The sequence below is a fragment of the Staurois parvus genome, unplaced genomic scaffold (genome assembly GCF_062004578.1).
Source record: "Staurois parvus isolate SC_StPar_1 unplaced genomic scaffold, SC_StPar_1.0 ptg000136l, whole genome shotgun sequence".
Taxonomy (NCBI): Eukaryota; Metazoa; Chordata; class Amphibia; order Anura; family Ranidae; genus Staurois; species Staurois parvus.
Window position 1 is genome coordinate 9,387,262 of NW_028317932.1, and position 16,906 is coordinate 9,404,167.

A 16,906-nucleotide genomic window follows, 5' to 3' on the forward strand; every position below is an offset into this window, starting at 1 on the left:
GACACTATAGCTGGCTTCTGTGTTTTTCACCTATAGCAGCCCCCTTTCTCATAAGGCAAGCAGGCCTACTCAGTTGGCCCCAGGACTTATACACAATACTATAGTGCCTGGCTACCACACAAGGGCAGGCACAAACAGCACAGCAAACAGGTACTTGCAGTTGGCAGACAGACAGAGTGGTTCAATGACAGTCCAGGTACAAAGTAGGCAAGGTTCAGAATAATCAGAGTCAAATCCATAGTCAAAAGGCAGGCAGAGTTCAGAGAACAGTCATTATCTGATCCGAGGTTGTCAATGAGGGAATTTAAGCTAGCAGGCAACAGGAAGCTTGCAGCACATGTTAAAACTGCAAAATCACAATTATGAGACTGCAGGCTTGGCTGGCTTAAATCAGGTTTGGTCCTCTCCCAGAGACTAGCCACATCAAGCACCTTGCAGATGGACAGACAGGGAGAAGATATCACAGCCAAAACCAGAACACTGGAATAAGACCAGCAGCTGGCATGAAACAGGAGCATTTACACGCTCCTGACAAAAGAGGGTTTAATACACTTTAAAAATTTATATAATAGGTAAACTATGATTTCACTGCTTATCAAGGTTGGTAAGGTCTACTACACAGATGAAACATATTCGCACTTTGCATGGTACAAAACAGGGTTTGGTCTTTAAAAGCAAGACTGGATGAAGCCCAAAGTAGAAGGTACAGTTGTTTTACAGTACTAGAGTTGCCAACATATGTGGCACCTCTCTACAGTTAAAAAGGCATCCAATGTTTGTCTGTTTACGTTAAGCCTAAATAAAAGAAGAATGAATATTTATGATCCAGTAGGCATATTTTTGGAGACTACTGCTAAAACTCATTCAATAGTTGAGCTGGAGCTGCATGACTGATACTTGAGAAGCTGCCAGTCCATTCAGTTAGTGAGAAGAAGCTGGGATCTTCCCCATGCAGAAATTGGAACAGAGGGAAGGCTAAAATTAAAGGTAGCATAGAGATGTGCGAGAGAGGGTAAACAGGGATCTACTACATGCAACTGGTCAGAGGAAAGCTTCTGAAGAGGAAAGAGAGCAGGACTGAGATCATCACACACAGTGTGTGCAGTACTCCAGCTATATGCCTCCTCTTCTTACATCCCTGGATGAAGGAGATCAGAACTCTTAAGGTAATTTAAAGATTACTACTTCCCTGTACTGGAAATGTGCACTTGAAAAGACAGATACACAATGGAATTGTATGCATTGTTTATTCATGTAACATGGCCCTAATGCACAAAAGATTAACATTCAGTGAATAATAATGTAGTCTTATTCAAAGAAGATACCCCAACTGTAAACTATAACTTCTACATCCGTTGCACTGATGTCGCTTTTTATTTATATATCTTTAGAGAAGGTATGACTTTATAATGAATCCATAATGATGACATGACCACTTACTATCAAACATAAAGTGAGTAGAGGGAACTAAGCAAAAAACAGGAATAAAGGGTCTGACCCTCTATGGAATGGTGGGAAAGCTCTCAAGGTCAGGCCCAAGGGGATTGGGTGAGGAGGGTGTCAGAGATTAGGCACCAGTACCTGCAGATATTATCCTGTCTGTGCATGATTCTGGAGGTCTCACATTTCATCTTCCTCTTAGTCTCTAATCACAAACGCCTGTGGTTTGGGGTCCCATATACACCTGCTATTTTACCTTATTTTCCAGTTGTGTGATATTTACCCTGCAGAATAAATAGATCATTCACTTTCCTTTACATCACTCATACCATCATGCTATCTGCTTTCTGCTCATTTGTTATATACTGTTTGAGCAGCAAGTCTGACTATTCTAGAAATGTATGTTATCTATTTAACATGACAAATATGGAGATTATAATGCATTTTTCTTCACATTTTAGACAACAGTATTTATTTTATTGGATATATTGTATTTCAAATTAATATTTTTTACTTTAAAGTCTAAATTTACCTTTTTTTTTAGTCTAAAATCCAGCTCCCCTATGCACCAATATACCATTAATGTACCTCAGTTGCAAAAATATAAAAAAATATACAAGCTTTCTTTAATCTGGAGAACAATGCCTTAACTTAGCAGTTGGTAAATTTCTTAGAAAGCTTTTTCACTTCCTGGAATGTAGACAGAGGGCAGAGGAGGCAGTAAGACCTGGAAGCAGATTACCAGCTGATCTCATTAGCACACACCCTTCACCCATCAACTATTTTTTCACAGCATCCCCAGGAACTCTCCTCATGTGCATTTGCCTGGCTACCCCAGCGTCTCTACAGATGGGCTCAGGCTGGATGCTAAACTCCCTGGGCCCCCAATTCAGCCCACAGGACACCCCTGATGTAATGCAAGGGCCTGCTTGATTGGATGCAGAGTAGTTTGATTGATGGTGTATCCTCCTATTATAAAAGTTTGGTAAATATAAAGGAGATCTTACTGAGATTGTACAATTAGATTGTATAGTGTATGGCCACATTTATACACCTACAATTAAATAGTTGAACTTTCAGTGTCATTAATTGTTAACAGCACACCAAACACACAAACACACATGTTGCCACATGCCAAAAAAAGGGTGAGAAATGCAACAAAAGCACATGCAGCACACGCCATGCCAAAATGTCCCATGAGCTTCTTTGCGACGTGAAGCACAGCCCATTGAAATCAATGAGCTGCCCTATGTGTATCACTGGTAAAACAAGCCAGATAGCATGCGCTTCCTCTACTCTCTGTGTGAAAGGGGCCTGAGAGTGAAATTGGGTTGTTTACACAGAACAATGAGGCTCCATTCACATCTGTGTGTTTCTGAATGCATGGCAAACTGCACAGAAAATGCATGCTTTGCCATGTGTTTCAGAAACACACTACAAATGTGCATCACGTTTGTGTTGTCATTACATGTTAAAGGCATCCCAAATGCGGCAAACACACCATGCGCCACTCCAAAAAAAGGTCTAGAGCTTTTCTGCGGCGATTGTTGCGTGTATGGCAGCCTGTTCAAGTGAATCGGCTGACCTATGCGTGATGAGTGAAAACGCTCCAAAGCACACAAAAAAATTCAAGTGGTAATATGACTTTTCACTATGTGGACCAACTGAGTGTCTCTATCCACTCCCTCCTATGTACTTGTATAAAGATGAACATACACTATGCGATCTAATTGTGCAATCTCTGTAAAATGTCCTTTAGATTTAACAGAACTATGGAATAAGAGGACACACCTGAACCATCTATTCAACTGGTATCAAATCAGACAGGGCCTTGTACTACATAGCTAATGGGAGGAAGGTAGTATTGTAATGAGGGAGGTGTGGTCCTGAGTGGTGAACACACCCTATCACACACTGTTCTGTGATGTAACAAGGAAGTGAAGGCTTCTGGGAGGTGGGCTACAGGAAGTGAATGCTGAGATATCATCGACAGGAAATGATGCAATCTAAAAATCAGTTCAAAATCTCACATAAACTGACAAAAAAATTAAATGAGGTACAGTAAGTGAGAAAGAAGCACGTTGGGATGGATGAGCCAGAAATGGCATTGGAAAATGCTTCTATTTATTATGAAAAGTGAAATTCTGCCTGAAAAGGTGAACTTATCGTTTAAAGAAAAGAAGCTATATTTCATTTTACTACAATTTCTCAAAGGCCAAAACTTGTAGATACAACAGGAAATGGAAGGAAAAGTGAAGGAAATGCCCATTTGTTGCTATTGGGAGAGTTACCATCTAGTATTTTCCTCATTTTTAGTTCCAGGAACAACTGTCACCAGGACAAATATAGATGGTGGATCACCCCAATGAGGTACAGACAGCAATACAAAATCCACATGGAGTTTTAATCTATCTATGCTCCATATACAAAATCAGAATAATAGAACATTTTTGAATTTAAAGAACATCTCCACCTAAATCAGATTTAGTAATTTTGGGTGGAGTGTGGTTTGGGTGTAATCCCTTACTGAATCTATATTACGCAATTCTACAGCTAAGATGGCCATTAGAGAATGAAATCATCCTGTCAACCAGGCTACTTATAAGAGGGTCACCTAGTGTCCAGGTTGTTAAGCCAATTCCTAAACTGAGGCCCACAGTTTAGCTTTGCAAGGCTGGCGAGTTGAGGCTTTGACTCCTCACATCAGTTCTATGCACACATAGATTCTTAGTATTTCTTGAGCCCTAGGCCTGGTCAGGAATCATTAATTACACTTTTCTCTTAAGGCCTCAAACTCCCAGTGGTTACATGTCTAGTCTATAGGGGATTCTGTCCAACACCTGAGGACCATAGGAATGAGTTTCTAGATTGCCATCGTCAACAAACCAGCACCTACTCCTGACCCAAACTGGTTGCTAGATTACTCTTTCACCTTAGGTATTGGCTGTACTGTTTGTCACGGAGACCTTACAACCAGTGCAGCATATTTACCAGCAACATCACTCATCACACCAAGCTGTTGAGAAATGGTAATTAGCCAAGTTTCACTTCAGATTATCTTAGCTGAACACATCAACAAGGCATTTTTTGATTTAATGTTTCTTTTACTGATCAATTAAAGAGTTTACAGGGTATACAGCAATTTAAAGTTTATGTGCTATAGTCCAAAAGCATGGAAAGACAAAGTCCAAACTTGTGGTACAGTTTCAAAAACACGGCTGCCAAATTTTCACAACTGTTCCAATCGGTCGAGTATCTTAAAAGTGATGCTCATGGTGCTGTATCATAAGGACTGCTCCAAACTGTACTCTCCCCAATTTCTTTTGTTCACCCAAAGCCTACCTGAATACCCCAAAAGGGAATGCCTGCTAGTCTCTCCATTGGTTCATCTCTACTCCATTGGCAGGCACTTCTTTCCAGCTCTTCTCTGCCTGTAAATAGAACATGACCGGTCCTTTCCCCCTGACATACAGGAGACTATCCAGTAAGGCAACATCAGCTAACAGGGAATAACCCCCTGTTGCATACTCTGTTTTCAAAAATAAATTTCTCAGTATAATCCTATGGGGAGTCCATCAGTAGCTCAACTGAAAAGCTGAGGTAAGTCTGTCACAGCTGTTTTAGAAGTTCGGAGAGATCTCCCATACAGAAGTACAGACCTGGTGGAGGTTCAAAAACTATCTCACTTCATGCAAGATAGAGCAATAAATATTGGGTGGCATTGTTCTTTAAAATTTCTGCTTAACATATGCAAATTAAAATGTGTTGAATGTTTTAGGTACACTCTAAACTTCTGTATCATTAATTGTGTGCCGTACACTGTGAATCTTGTGAATAGTTGACAACATAAAAGCTACAGCATTTTCACAGAGAGTACTTTCATAACTTACATGGACATTTTCAATTATGTGAGTCAATTTGCGGTAAACTTCTTCACATAATAGCAAAGATTCATATCCCCTTCTTCTAAATTCTGCTCCATATGTGCAGGATCCATTCTGTTCAGCAAAGGATGATTTAGGAGTTTATGGTTCACATTTGTCTTTTCATTGCAGTTCCTGATATGTGGAGTGTGCGGCATCTTCTGTGCGAAAAAGAAATCTGGACTCATAGTAAGTGCCGCTGTTTGAAAGCATGGTTATAAAATAAGTAAATTAAACTGTAGTTAACTTTTAAATGATGCCTGCAATAACCATGCAGAATTAGACAATATTAATCCACCTGCCAAAGGAAGAATTGTGTGGCATAAAAGAATAATTTTACCAAAACTGTAAACACAATAATACTTTCAGTACTGAAGCACACTATGAAATAGAATGTTTATAACTAAAAGAAGAAATTCATGTACTTAATAAAATATAGTAAAAGTGTGCCTGTTCCAGAGTGGGCAAAGTTGGGGATGTTCCAAGCAATGCTAGAGAAGTGTTATATACAGGAGTATCAATAAGACGTAAAAACACAATTTTGTTGTGAACAAAATAAGGACATTTTCTATGTGCAAGAGGAGCACTGGAGGCAGGAGAAAACCTAGGTTAGTTACTACCTGAGGTGGCTGTTTTTGCTGACACTCAGGTTGCCAGGTCGCTGGAACAGCAACCTATGATACTGTGGCTGGGCCAGCAGATGCCTGTGTCATAACAACTTATGTCATTATGACATCCTAGCAACCTGCTCAATTACACTGGTCTTATGTACACTCCAGCCTCAATGCTACCCCCATTGAGTGTCTCCTTACCGTATCTCATTGGCATCATGCCCCTGGAAGGAGGGTATGACAGCAGGCAATATCTGTAGAACAGAACTGTTAAAGGGTATGACAGTGGGCAGTACCTGCAGGGCAGAAGTGTTAAAAGGTACAACAGAGATTGGTATCTGTAGGAAAAGCATGTTAGAGGGTATAACAGTGGGCAGTATCTGCAGGCCCGGAGTGTTAGATGGTATGACATTGGGCTGTTCTTGCAGAAAAGGACTCTTAAAGGGTATAACAAAGAAGTATCTGTGGTGCAGGAGTCTTTTAGGGTATTACAGAGGATAGTATATGCAGGAATGAAGTTTTAAGGGTATGGCAATGGGCAGTAGCTGCAAGACTGGAGTATTAGAGGGTATTACAAAGGGCAATCTCTACAGGACAGGCCTGGAGTGCTGGAGAATATGACAGTGGGTACTATCTACATGATAGGACTGGAGTGATAGAGGGTATGACAGTGAGCAGTGGTGCAGAAAGCTTAGGTAATTCCCCCCATAATATCTAAGGGTGTCCTTCACCAAGATAAAAATCAGCTATTCAATAAGTGCAAAGAAAATAGCTAACAATGTTATGTTTTGTAATTTCAGCAGCTCCTAATTTGTATGCAATATTTTTTTATTTAGACTTGAGTTGTTTTTAAATGCTATTATTACTGACCTTTATATGTTCTCTGGCAATATAAGGGGTAGCTGTTAATTTTTGAGCAATGCACAGATGTGTTATTATATTTCATGTTTTTCACCTTCTAGATGATTCTTTTTTCTGCCTGCTGCATCTGTGGACTCATTGGAGGCATCCTGAACATTCAGTTCCTAAGAGCTCTGTCCAAGAGGTCCTCCTTGCACCTTGCCTCCTTGTCCCTTGCATGTATAGGCATCAGCGGATGCACCATCTCCACTTGGCTTACTTGCCGCTTGGCCAGTTATGAGCAAAGGAGAATGTTTCTAGAAAGAGAGCACTCACTTCATCACTCTCATGAAATGACAGAAAAGGTAATGAAATATTAGATCTTTGATAGCTGCATTAAACAATGCTCTGACAAATTCCATTTGTTGTATTAAATATGGGGTAAGTGAAAAGTGCTCATTTATTACTTTTTACTCCTCAGAAATTAACAGCTGGAATCAGAATGGTTGCTGCAAACAACTTGATAGCTTTCTTTTCCTCTTGTTTTTACACCTCTCAACCTGGATATATCATGACAATATCAGTGACAGATAAATAAACAAATAAATGCATAAATTATTAGGTACTTATGCTCATGACACCGGCGATCTGGATGTACTTTGATAGATTAGATGTGGGTATCAAAACACACACACACACAATGTATATATATATATATATATATATATATATATATATATATACATATATATACATGCACACACACACAGTATGTACCATTTTTAAAGAGAACATGAGTGAGCAGGCAAAACACATCTCTATTATTTCTTAAGGGATTCATATACAACTGCAGGTCATAACAGGAAGGCACAATTATAAAACAAAACATGGCAACAAGTAAACACATGAAATGATCCCTGTTCAAAAGTCTGCATACCCTTCATTCTTACTGCTGTGTACTGACCCTTTTAGCAGCAATCCTTTGTAATGGTTGTCTATGAGGCCCTGAATTCTTGCAGGTGGTATAGCTGACCACTCATCTTGGCAAAATGCCCCCAGGTCCTGAAAATTCTTTGGTCATTTGCATGCACCACACAGTTGAGATATCCCCAGAGTGGCTTGATGTCATTGAGGTCAGGAGACTGTGATGGCCACTTCTTTACCTTTTTCTGCTGTAACCACTGGAGGGTCAACTTGGCTTCATGCTTAGGGTCATTGTCCTGCTAGAAAGTCCAAGAGTGTCCCATGCACATCTTTTATGCAGAAGAATGCAAATAGTCTCCAGTAATTTATGATAACATGCTGCATTTATTTTGCCATCTATTTTGACAAAATCCCCCGTGCCTTTAGAGCTCACCCCTCCCAAAACATCAGTTAGCCACCACCATGCTTCACAGTGGGGATGGTATTCTTTTAGCTATAGACTGTGTTGAACCCTTTCCAAATGCAACGCTTGTGGTTGTGACCATAAAGCTCTATTTGGGTCTTGTCACTCCAGATTACACTGTGCCAGAAGCTGTGAGGCGTGTAAAGGTGTTGTTGGGCATATTGTAACTGGGCTTTTTTTGTGGCATTGATGCAGTAAAGGTTTCTTTCTGGCAACATGCAGCTTATTTTTGTTCAAGTATTGTCATATTGTGCTCCTTGAAACAACCACACATCTTTTTCCAGACCAGCCTGCATTTCTCCTGATATTACCTGTGGGTTTTTCTTTGTATACCAGACAACTCTTCTGATAATTTTGGCTGCAATCTTTGTGGGTCTGCTTGACCTTGGCTTGGTATCAAGAGATTCCCTAATTTTCCACTTCCTGGACTGACTGAACAGTAATTACTGGCATATTTAAGGCTTTGAATATCTTTTTATATCCTTTTTCATCTTTATAAAGTTCCATTACCTTGTTATGTAGGCCTTTTGACATTTCTTTTCTGCTCCTCATGGTTCAGTATCTAGTTTGCTTAGTGCACCCACATGAGAGCTAACAAACTCATTGACTATACACAGACACTAATTGCAATGTAAAAAGCCACAGATGTGGGAAATTAACCTTCATTTGCCATTTTAACCTGTGTGTGTGTCACCTTGTGTGTCTATATCAAGACCAAACATTCCAGGGTAAGTAAAGTTTTGATCATGGCCATTTGGGTGATTTCTGTTAACATTATGATTTAAAAAGGAGCCAACATAATAATGATAATAAATGGCTTCATATGATCACTATCCTTAAATAAAATCCAGTTTTTTGGCATGATCAGTCATATTTTCAATGTCATTGCCAAAACTTCACGATTTCTGCCAGGGTATGAAAGCTTTTGAGCACAACTGTAGTGTCCTGTGAAAGGAAAAGTTGTGTTTCATTATCATTATTGTTACAGTAAAACAATTCTTTTTATGAGTGGAGACAAAAATTTAGTTTTTGGCCATATTTTCTTAGATAATTTAACCACTTGCCCTCCAGAGGATTTACCACCCTTCCTGACCAGCCCATTATTTTGCGATATGGTACTGAGTTACTTTAACTGACAATTGCGCAGTGATGCAACGCTGTACATAAATTAAATTTATTTCATTTTTTCCCTCACAAATAGATATTTATTTCAGTGGTTTTCAATCATCTCTGTGTTTTTTATTTTTTGCTTGTTTTTTTAAACAAAAGAGGCTGACAATTTAAAAAAGAACAATATTTTCATGGTAAAAGATGGATTGCGCCGCGCTCCTATATATTAATATATTCAACTTATACTTCTAAGGTAAATATCGATTTCAATTTCAATGTCAATGCTTGTGACTTGTGGCTATAACACTAAACATATATAAAAATATACATATAAGTGATATACATAATAAATCCTAAAGTGATAGTGCCTTAATGGGTACCATGGTATAAAACCATATTGCACCTCTATATTGCTGTGATCACTCTATTCACATTGTGCAAAAACATATACAAATTGTGCACGTGCTTATAAAAAGTAAATAAAATTATATATAAAGTCTTCCAAAGTAAATGTGCAAGTGAATTTTCTGTTCCTTCTTGCCGAGTGCTAAATGGTCTCCCTCTGTGCTCACCTCTATATTTGCCTGAATGAATCCAGGCAAATACGCTTTTTATCCTTCCAGGATAGATGAAATGGGATGATGCTCTTGCTCTAGCCGTCCCAGAAGGTGGACATGAATTAAGATGGATCCTCCTATTATCTCCTTTTTCTCCCTGTGTATCAATGAATACACTGACCAGCTCACTTGAGATCTCCCAATTCCCCTCCTGGGGTTGTTTCCTCGTTCACTCCTCCTTATGCCAGCTCATGGGGTGTTGGTCAAAAAGAAAAAAAGCAGACCATAGTGTCTTATCCTTGTACATAAAGGGGATTTATTTCTGCCAATTAGGATATTGCTCAGTGGCATACAGCTCATGTGTGATCCAAATAAGCATAGATGGCAATCAACAGGTAAAAAAACACTCTGCAGCTGCCCCTGCAGTGCTGTCTGCCTGCGCTTGTGCTCGGATCACCTCGCTTCTCCAGTGCAATGTCGTGACGTCAGAGCCCCTCCCCTACGCGTTGCGTCACAGGGTCATGTGACTTCATCAGGGGGAATTTGATTGGATCCAATTTGATCAATTTGATCAATTTGATCAAATCAAATTCACCCTGATGAAGTCACATGACCCTGTGACGCAACGCGTAGGGGAGGGGCTCTGACGTCACGACATTGCACTGGAGAAGCGAGGTGATCCGAGCACAAGCGCAGGCAGACAGCACTGCAGGGGCAGCTGCAGAGTGTTTTTTTACCTGTTGATTGCCATCTATGCTTATTTGGATCACACATGAGCTGTATGCCACTGAGCAATATCCTAATTGGCAGAAATAAATCCCCTTTATGTACAAGGATAAGACACTATGGTCTGCTTTTTTTCTTTTTGACCAACACCCCATGAGCTGGCATAAGGAGGAGTGAACGAGGAAACAACCCCAGGAGGGGAATTGGGAGATCCCAAGTGAGCTGGTCAGTGTATTCATTGATACACAGGGAGAAAAAGGAGATAATAGGAGGATCCATCTTAATTCATGTCCACCTTCTGGGACGGCTAGAGCAAGAGCATCATCCCATTTCATCTATCCTGGAAGGATAAAAAGCGTATTTGCCTGGATTCATTCAGGCAAATATAGAGGTGAGCACAGAGGGAGACCATTTAGCACTCGGCAAGAAGGAACAGAAAATTCACTTGCACATTTACTTTGGAAGACTTTATATATAATTTTATTTACTTTTTATAAGCACGTGCACAATTTGTATATGTTTTTGCACAATGTGAATAGAGTGATTACAGCAATATAGAGGTGCAATATGGTTTTATACCATGGTACCCATTAAGGCACTATCACTTTAGGATTTATTATGTATATCACTTATATGTATATTTTTATATATGTTTAGTGTTATAGCCACAAGTCACAAGCATTGACATTGAAATTGAAATCGATATTTACCTTAGAAGTATAAGTTGAATATATTAATATATAGGAGCGCGGCGCAATCCATCTTTTACCATTCATACACACTAGTAAGTGAGTCAGTGTAAGTGCCAGCGCACCTTATACACTTAATAAGAAGATTTTACTATATGTTACTTATTGAACACCTCGATTCATAATAGCTCACAAGAATTCACTATTTATATCCAACAATATTTTCATATTTTTAACTTTTTGCTATAAAACAAATCCAATAAAAAAATAAAAAAAAATAAAATGTCTTCATAAATTTAGGCCAAAATGTATTTTGTTACATGTCTTTGCTAAAATAAAAAACCCAATAAGTGTATATTAATTGGTTTATGTGAAAGTTATAGCATCTACAAATGGCGGTATATATACAGGAATTTTTTTTTTTTTTAACTAGTAATGGTGGCAATTATCAACTTATAACGGGATTGCAGGACTGCGGCGGGCATTCTTACACTGGGTGGGAACTGACTAGCTGCCACTGACATCTCCAGTGACACTAATACAGTGATCAGTGCCAATAAAAAGCACTGACACTGTACTAATGACATTGGGCAGGAAGGGGTTAACATCTGTGGTGATGAAAGGGTTGACTGTGTGTTAGGGAGTGATTAGATTGTGTACTGTTGTGTTTTACTAAGGAGACTTGCTGCATTCTATCTCTCTGCTGTGCAGACCTGGTGACTGACATCCCCAGCAGCCAATAGCTGCGCGGGTAGGGGGACGCATGCACAAGGGGCCCCTACCTGGAAAATGCGAAATCACGTATATTTACATTATTTTGCACAGCACAGCCACCCTGTAGCAGTACATCTGCTATAGGGGGCAATCGGAAAGTGGTTAAAATAATTTGTTTGAATAAATGTCTGTTTTTACCATGATGGCAACCATACTTCAGTGCCTAGAAAAGTGGGGTTAAAATGGTCAGTATGAAAGAGAATTACCTTTGTCCCCCTTATGTTCTGCCCCCCTCTGTTGCAGTGTTTGGATCACTAGCACTGCCCTACTGGCAGACTGGTTATAGTTAGAGAGTGGAGCTAGAGGAAGAGTTCATTGGGGGAGTGATCGAGAGTCCAGTGAAAGAGATGCAGGGTAGCTGCATCCTTGGGCTTCCATTGTTTTTGCTTCCCTGTTCTTTCCACTAGGCTCTGCTGGAAACAGCATTCTCGGTATCATGCTTGAAGATTGGGTTTTTAGACTGCACTAAGAAGTTTGAAGCCATTACATTGTGCCTTTTGTACCATTCCATAATTTCGAAGTTGTAATGTTTTGCTAACCAAGTAAAAGGAACAGCTTATGGCTGCATGTGTTGTTATTTATAGAGGATGCCTGTGTGTTCAAGAGTCAGCATGTGAAATTGTTACATTCTCCTAATATGCTTAACTGGTAATAGCCACAGTGTTCCAAATGATTTGGTACAGAGAAAAACCTTGTAAATTCAAGAACTGTAGGTGGTTAGCTGAGAAGAGGTCTACCCTCGCTAGACACAGGTCAGGTGACTTGGGCCCCATGACACACAGGACTCAGGTGTGCAGTCAGACTTTGAGCCCTAGCATGGAACCACATGAAAATGCAAGGCCTTGTGAGTAAGTCCCTGCCAATGGGTTTGATACTTCTATGGTCCAGGGGGATGGCATTGTGGGGTTTTGAATTCACCATTTGTTCACATAGGAGCAGACAGTGGAGGTCTGTGTTGGGGTCCTGAGCCAGGAATGGGCACAATGTCCTAGCCCTGTACCTGTAGCTTGCTAAATATAGTAGTATAGTTGGCATGATCAGTTTTCTGGCATAACATGGCACTAATGGGAGTTGGGAAGATCCTAAAAGATTCTAGAATACACTGAAATTGACTAGAAGTTGGTTGGAAGGAGCTGGTGTGCGATCTCGTGTCTGTGATTAGCAATGGCTGAACTTCATAAATGAAGGCTTGGGCACAACCAGAAAGGCCTTGGCAGTTGTATTTACCAGGCCCTGCAGTGGCATTGGTTAGTAGTCTGAGATTTGTGCCACTGAAAGGTTATGCCCTTTGCAGCCAGGCGATGTCTGTCTCTCTTACCTCGTGCCTGAATGTGACCAGGTAATTCCAGCAGTGTCTCTGTGGACAAGGAGTAGTTTCTGCAGTGCTTTCTTGTTCAGCCTGTTGTTGGATCAGGCTGTGCCCCAGGACTTGTGAATTTTGGTGAATTGTGGAAAAATGTCCTCTAAGGCAGAGAGCCAGTGATGTCCCTGGGTCTGGATGTGTTAAAGCCAATTCCCCCATACCTGTTTGGGATGAATCAGGGGACCCTGAAGAAGGAGAACATTGTGGCTAGTGCCAGTGCAGTGTCTGTACAGACTACCTTTGCTGGAGTGCAAGGGTCAGGAGTACATACTGTATCACATAGTGCTGATGTCAGTGGTGGGTTTAGGAATACATAATGCAGAGAGCAGGGGTCAGGTGTGTGCAATGCATGGAGTGCAGGGGTCCAGGGTGTATAATGCAAAGAGCTCAAGGGTCAACAGTATGTAACACACAGACTGCTGCAGTCAGTGCTGAGTTTAGGAGTTAATAACACACACAGAGCAGGAATCAGGAGTACATAATGCACAGAATGTAGCTGACAGAACTGTGTAATGCACAGTAAGGGTCAGAGGTAAAAAACAAAAATAGTTTAGGAGTCAGGGGTGGGTAACAAGCAGTGTAGGGGTTATGAGAGTGAAAAATTCCCCCCACAGGCCCTACTATCCCGCACTTAAGCCTTTCAGCAAAAATCAACAATCTTCCCCTCCAAAAAAATCCAACACTAATCTGCAGGCTCACGTCAATCCTTCTAGTAGAATTCCTCCCAAATTCCTCCTCCCAGCACAAATGTTCCCCCGATTCCTCCCTCCAAGTATAAAACCCCCCCAAACTCCCTCCCAGCACAAATCCTCCAATAAGCCCCTCATTAGCAGACCCCCACAACCACTGCCCAGGGTTGTGGGAAGAGGCTCTTGTCCCCATCAATATGGGAACAAGGTGTTGTGGGGGGTGAGCCACCCTACCACAAAGAAGGGCATGTGGACCGCTATGGTTCAGGAGGGGGGGGGTACTTGTTCCACCCCTTATCTCACCTGACCTGCTGAGCTGCATGCTCAGATAAGGGTCTAGTATGGGTTTTGGGGGGGACCCCATGTCATTTCTTTTTTCTTTTTCATTGCCAGCATTCTTTGTTTACATTCAGCTGTCAGTGGGGAATCCTGGCCCTCTTCCTGGCCCTCTTCTTAACAACCAGCTATTTTTCACACAGAATTCGGATTGGTCGATACATTTTTGACCAATTTGATTTCTAATCATTCTGAAAATTTGGAATTTGTTAGAAAATGAATAAACAAAACAAATTTTAATGAAATTCTTTACTATTGTTATTTGGAGATTTGGATACATCTGAATCTACGAATAGTCAAAAATTAATCTGAATTATATTCAGACCAAAACGAATTGCACATACAGTATCTACTCTTCAACCCTCCCAGAAAAAATTCCCCCACCCCATCCCAGCACAAATAGCCCCCCACCTTCCTCCTAGCACATATTCTCTGCCTACCTCTAGCACAAATCCTCCCTCCCAGCAAAACAGATCCCTCCCCACAATCCCCTCCTCTGGTGAAAATTCTCTCCTCCCCAAGTCCCCCCATCCCAACACAAATACTCTTCCCCTTTAGCACCTCCTCTCCCAAACCTCATTCCCTTTCAGCACAAATTTCTGTGACCCCCGCCCTTCCACAAATCCCCCCTCCCAGCACAAATCCCCCATTCTGGCACAAATCTGACCCCTGCCACCTCCCCCACACCTTCCAAAATGCATTCTCTCCCCTCCCAAATCACCTCCCAGAAAATGTTACCCCAGTTAATAGGGCCAGCGCAATTCCTGTAGCACAAATTTTTGTTACCTGCACCCATACCCTCCCAGGTTATTTTGTTCCCGTGGTGCAATTTTCAGATCTCAGATACAGCGCTGTTTGCTCCAAAGGGACACCCCCCCCCCTTGCCCAGCTCCTCCTGTCACAATAACACACATCAGTGCTGAGGGAATCTTCCACTAGGCTTCCTCGGCTCTGGCATGCATCAAATCTGAGACAAGAAACAGAGATGTGACATAAGAAGCTGGACAGATGGCATCTCTCCCTGCTGACTTGCTGTCACAGTGTGTGATCATTGTAACAGGGACACTGGGCATGTGCTCTGCATCACTATTGTGCCCCTGAAAGATACATTAGTGGAGCCAAGTGCCAGAACTTGCTCTGGCACTGGGCTCCGGGATTTACCCCTGGGATCCATGGGAACCCAGGACATTGTTGAAATGCCAGGATGGTCCCGTGTAATCCAGGATGGTTAGGAGGTATACATTATTGCATTTTTAAATGTAAGCAGTGTTGCACGGCAGTGCTCATGTGCTAACAAGGAACTTGCTGATAGAAAGAAAGAGCAAAGTGACAGAGATGACCTTATCAGTCTGTGGCTTCTTCTTTCACTGTCCAATCACAGACCAAGGGAGCAAAGGAGACCTGTGTTACTACACTGCAGCAGATCCCCCACCCTGCCAAACAGGGCTGTGCTGTGTAGCTGTGTAAATTTCACAATAGAAATGGCAGAAATACAAATCCTTTAGCTGGTGAACAGTCACCATATACATATATATTTCATCCATGTATATAGCTGCTTGTCTGGAGTTCAGCTTTAATTATTTGCATGATTTGCACAAGAATGTTCACAACTATCTATTGCCTATGGAGATCCTTCACTTTGAGCGTAGGGATGCCAAAATTCCTACTTGATAGTAAAGGACCGCTTGGGGTTTTCTGGTTAGTGAGAAAATAATCAGTTCATAAAACAGGCTAAGTGATACATTTCACATTTTGTTTGTGCATGCAGATTTATCAATGTCCAAGGTTATTTTACTGACCATGAATTGCATTGGCTGGATTCCTGAACTGTGCAATTTTCCTTGGATTATACACATCAAAATGCAAATATTCAAGTAAATTTGACTGCGAATGACTGATCCTACTGATTTGATCACTATTGTTGGGTCATTGAGTAAACAAAAATAAGAAAGAAATTTTAAATAAATATCAGCAAACCTGTACAGCTAATACTTTTCATTGTTTACAAATTATAGGTTGATAGGACAACATAAGGTTAATGAAAATAAGTGACATCCTCCTAATAAGGTACAGTGGCAAGTCTATTTGGGTTACATGATTTTCAGAAACTCTTCTGGGTGGGGGGGGGGACATATGCAGGAACCTACTTAAAGAATGCGGACTACAGGGACAGCGGGTACAGTCCAAATTCATGAAGATGGTGCTATGTGAAACCATGTCGTATTAAAGGGGATGTTTAGTATTTTTGTATATACTGCATATTCTTACTCCTATTTTCAGTATAACAAATATAATTAAAACATGTTTTTTATGCTGAATATGTATTAATTATGAGCGTATATTTTATATTTACATTTCTAACTAGTTTATTGAGCTGTAGAATCCTTTCACATATTTACCATACTGATTTATTGAAATAAATGTATTGTCCACAGAACCCAATAGCTCAATAGTTTATCCC

General features: G+C 40.7%; 1 protein-coding gene across 3 annotated transcripts in view; it reads left to right on the forward strand.

Moving 5' to 3' along the window:
• TMEM196 (transmembrane protein 196) overlaps nt 1-16,906 on the forward strand; it is a 67,533-nt gene that overhangs the window by 41,659 nt on the left and 8,968 nt on the right. For 2 of the 3 annotated variants that reach the window (XM_089673168.1, XM_089673169.1), the window contains exons 2-3: nt 5,496-5,552; nt 6,937-7,179. In XM_089673168.1, the coding sequence (XP_089529294.1) occupies nt 5,496-5,552; nt 6,937-7,179 (300 nt within the window). Of the gene's footprint in view, nt 1-5,495; nt 5,553-6,936; nt 7,180-16,460; nt 16,513-16,906 lie in introns of all 3 variants that reach the window. The other variant, XM_089673170.1, reaches the window with a different exon arrangement.